We start from the raw sequence: 3,666 nt of genomic DNA, 5'->3' as shown, positions 1-3,666 counted from the left end.
TCGAAATGCCCGTTGAACCGTTCGGAATCAATAAGGATACTCGGATAGCTCTAGGTACTCGTACAATGCCAACGTCCCAGATATGGTCTTACATGTAATCAAATATCGATGCCACTATCCCAAACAGGGTCTTACACAAAATTAAATTCGATGCCAATGTCCCAGACATGGTCTTACACGTAAATCTCAAATCGATGCCAACGTCCCAGACGTGGTCTTACACGAAATCATATATCGATGCCACTATCCCAAATAGGGTCTTACATGATATCTCACATCTCAGAAGCTCACATGTTATGACACCAGTATTCTGTACAATTCTTAAAGTTTGATTGGGACTTTCAATTGTATAATTAAATCAACTCATGCTTAAAATAAGTCATCAAATGCTTAATTCCATTCGGCCGTATACATATAAATATAAATTAATTTGGCACATATAATACAGTTACATTTCAATTTAACTACATTTATTTACTTATGAACTTACCTCGTACGGACATGAACGTACCTGGCGATTATTCGACAATTTTCTATTTTTCCCCGATCCAAATTCGATTTCTTCTTTTCTTGATCTAATTCAGTACAAATGTGGCTTGTTTAATAACATATTCATTCAATTTCATCCAAAATTACATAATTTGGGCGTTTTGCATTTTAGCCTCTAACATTTCATATTTTCGCAATTTAATCCCTATTTCAAAACAACACAAAATACTCAAAATTTCTCTATGCCCATGTTACGCTGAATTCACCTTGGGTCCCTAGTAGCCCATTAATTCAATTTATTACACATTTTTTACCCCTCAATTTGCAAATTTCTAAATTTAGTACTTAATACACATTTTTATCAAAAATCACTTAATTAAACATAATAATCTATCAATAAGGATTATTTTTCCTCATCAACCAACAAATTCATCACATTATCAACAATGGAAAATCTCAATTTCATCATAAATTCTGAAAATTGAAACATGGGCTAGGTAATAGACGAAACAATGATCTCAAAAATGTAAAAATTATCGAAAACCGACTAAAATCCATACCTTAATTTAGCTTGGAGCAAGGCCGAACCTTAAAAACCTTTAAATGTTTTCTTTCTTTCTTTCATTCGGCTACAAAAAGATGAATGATAATGACCATTTTGTTTTACTTTATTTTATTATATATTAATACACCATTTACAAAAATAACCTTTGAAATTTAATTGGAAAGCCATATAATTAATGTCCATTACCGTCCATGCTTTAGTTCAATGGTCAAATTCCATTTTAAGGACTCCTTATTTAATTAATCAAAGCAAATAGGCACTTTAACTTATAGCATGCTACTTTTACTTTTTACGCGATTAAATCCTTTTTCCAAATTAACTGTTCAAACTGTAAAATTAATTCATGAAATTTTCTCACATATCAAATATTATGCTGTAAATACCAAAAATAATATTAAAATAATTTTACGGCCTCGGATTTGTGGTTCTGAAACTATTGTTCCGATTAGGGTCTAAATCAGATTGTTACAAATAGGTTCAACCACTATCTTTAGGTTGATACCTCAGTCAATTCCTAGTCGGATCAGTCGGTCCAGTTTTGAAAACACTAAGTTTGATCAATGAAAGAACTTTTCCAATCTCATCAAGTCAAGCAAGCAAGCAATGAAGTTCAAAACAGAATTAATCGTCAATGTCTCGACATTAAGAGGATGAATTTCAAGCATTGTTGGCATTGCCAAATATTATCAAGGAAGAAAAAAAGAAAAAATGAGAGAAATAATGTAAAATAAAATAATTAAAAGTTATTTTTTAAAAAAAAGTTCATATGACGTGGCAGATTATTATTAGCTAGATTTTAATTGATATAACATTTTTGTGTAAAAGGAGTAACAAAGTAATTGTTCAGGTACCACTTGCGACAAAAGAAAAAACTTTAGATACCAACTTGAGAAAATTGTATAGTTTAGATACTAATGAGCTTTTTGAAATATATTTAAGGGTTTTACTAATAGAGATACTAATTTAAAATAAAAAAGAGTAATTTAAGTATATTTGTAACAAAAAGAAAATATTGGATACAAAGATGAGAAAGGTAAATACATTAACCAAATCTCAATTGTATGATTTGCACTTTATTTTCCGGGATGGTTGGGAATATGATTCTAGGAAAAATCACTAGTTGAACTTATTAAAGGTTTCTAAATTTCTTTTCAGAAGAAAATACTACATCTTAATAATGAATCACAGTGACATTATACTCAACAATAGCATCCCCGGCGGTTACATTAAGGAAGTAAGTCTTAAGTTTTGCAACCCCTTTAGCCATCCTGAATTTTCCTCTTCCTCCAACCACAGCAAGCTCACGTTCAGTCTCCGATATTGGATTCCTTGAAAACACACTGATGGAGCTTCCATTGAACTCGCCCTTTGTGAAGCCAAAATCAAAGAAAGCCATCAGGGTGGGCATAACTTTACTGGATGACACCCAGAACCCTAGTACATTACCAATAACCTCCGAAGTCGGCTTCGGACCTTCAGTGAGGGGATCATCGACGGCATAGACGCTGCTGAATGGTGCCGCTGACTTTTGATTTCCGGTGATGTTGCCATGGGCTACTAGGATGGCTGAAGGATTTTTCCCAGAGAGGGTGTCGTGGAAAAAGAAGTGGAGATTGGTTACTTTCTCCGCCTTGGAAACAAATGGCAACGTCTTGGAATAGTATTGGGTATAAATTGGAGAGATGGCGCTGGTGATGACCAAAATCCAAGAGATGATGGATGATCCTTTCATTTTCCAAGTTTGCAGTGATAATGCAGTTTCAGAAGTTTGGTCGAATGCAACATATATGCAAGAACATATGGGATTTCGTAACTTGCATCGTTTATATCCAGTATTATTAAACGTTACTTTTACAATATCTGGTATTGTAATAATAATAGCTAAAATAGGAGATTATATCTCAGATTTCCTTCTAAGGGGGTTTTATAAAAATAACACCACTATTTTTACCCTGCCCAAAAAAATAATTAATTGCAAAAATGATTCAAGTTAAAAAATAATCACCCAAATAACCTAAAATAAACAGTAAATTTAGGTTGGGGAACTTAATAGATGGAACCACTTAAATTTATGACCAAAGTATTGCCTAATGATTGTGTCAAGTGTTAAAAAAAAAAGTTTTGAGTGATGGACACTAGATGGTTGGCACTCATGTATTTTTCTCAAATCTTAGCATATTGGAATGCATTTATACTGGCATTTAAAACAAACAATTGGATGTTGGACAATAAATGGTCGGCACTACTTTTTCCTATAAAAACATAAAATTTTATTGGGTGTTGGCACATTGATGGTTGGCACCCACTTTATCAAACTAAAAAAAAGTTTTGTTGGGGTTAGGGGAAGTAAATGGCAAGCACCCACTTTTTCAAGAATCAAAAAAAAAAAAAAATTGGGTTCTAAGATACTGATGATTGACAATCTTGTACCAGATTAAAAAAAATTGGATGTTGGGATACTAATGACTGACACTCTTGTACCAAATTTAAAAAAATTAGTGCTGGGGTACTGATGGTCGATACCCCTTAACCTATATATATGAAAGCTCTTTGAGTTGTGGTATTATAATTAGTTGGGAAAAAATTGTTGAGATTATCATTATTCTTAATTT

General features: G+C 32.7%; 1 protein-coding gene across 1 annotated transcript; it reads right to left on the bottom strand.

Moving 5' to 3' along the window:
* Window positions 1-2,016: 2,016 nt before the first annotated feature.
* On the bottom strand, window positions 2,017-2,869 carry LOC108466208 (dirigent protein 4-like). The gene has a single exon (XM_017766556.2). The coding sequence runs from the start codon at window positions 2,784-2,786 to the stop codon at window positions 2,226-2,228; it is 561 nt and encodes a 186-aa protein (XP_017622045.1). The 5' UTR covers window positions 2,787-2,869; the 3' UTR covers window positions 2,017-2,225.
* Window positions 2,870-3,666: the final 797 nt, after the last annotated feature.

The sequence above is a fragment of the Gossypium arboreum genome, chromosome 2, assembly GCF_025698485.1.
Source record: "Gossypium arboreum isolate Shixiya-1 chromosome 2, ASM2569848v2, whole genome shotgun sequence".
Lineage (NCBI taxonomy): Eukaryota > Viridiplantae > Streptophyta > Magnoliopsida > Malvales > Malvaceae > Gossypium > Gossypium arboreum.
Note: the sequence above shows the minus strand (reverse complement) of the source record. Positions and strands in the feature narration are given on the sequence as shown.

Bases quoted from the DNA above. Each gene is read 5' to 3' on its own strand.
- LOC108466208 (XM_017766556.2), bottom strand. From the start codon at position 2,786: ATGAAAGGATCATCCATCATCTCTTGGATTTTGGTCATCACCAGCGCC.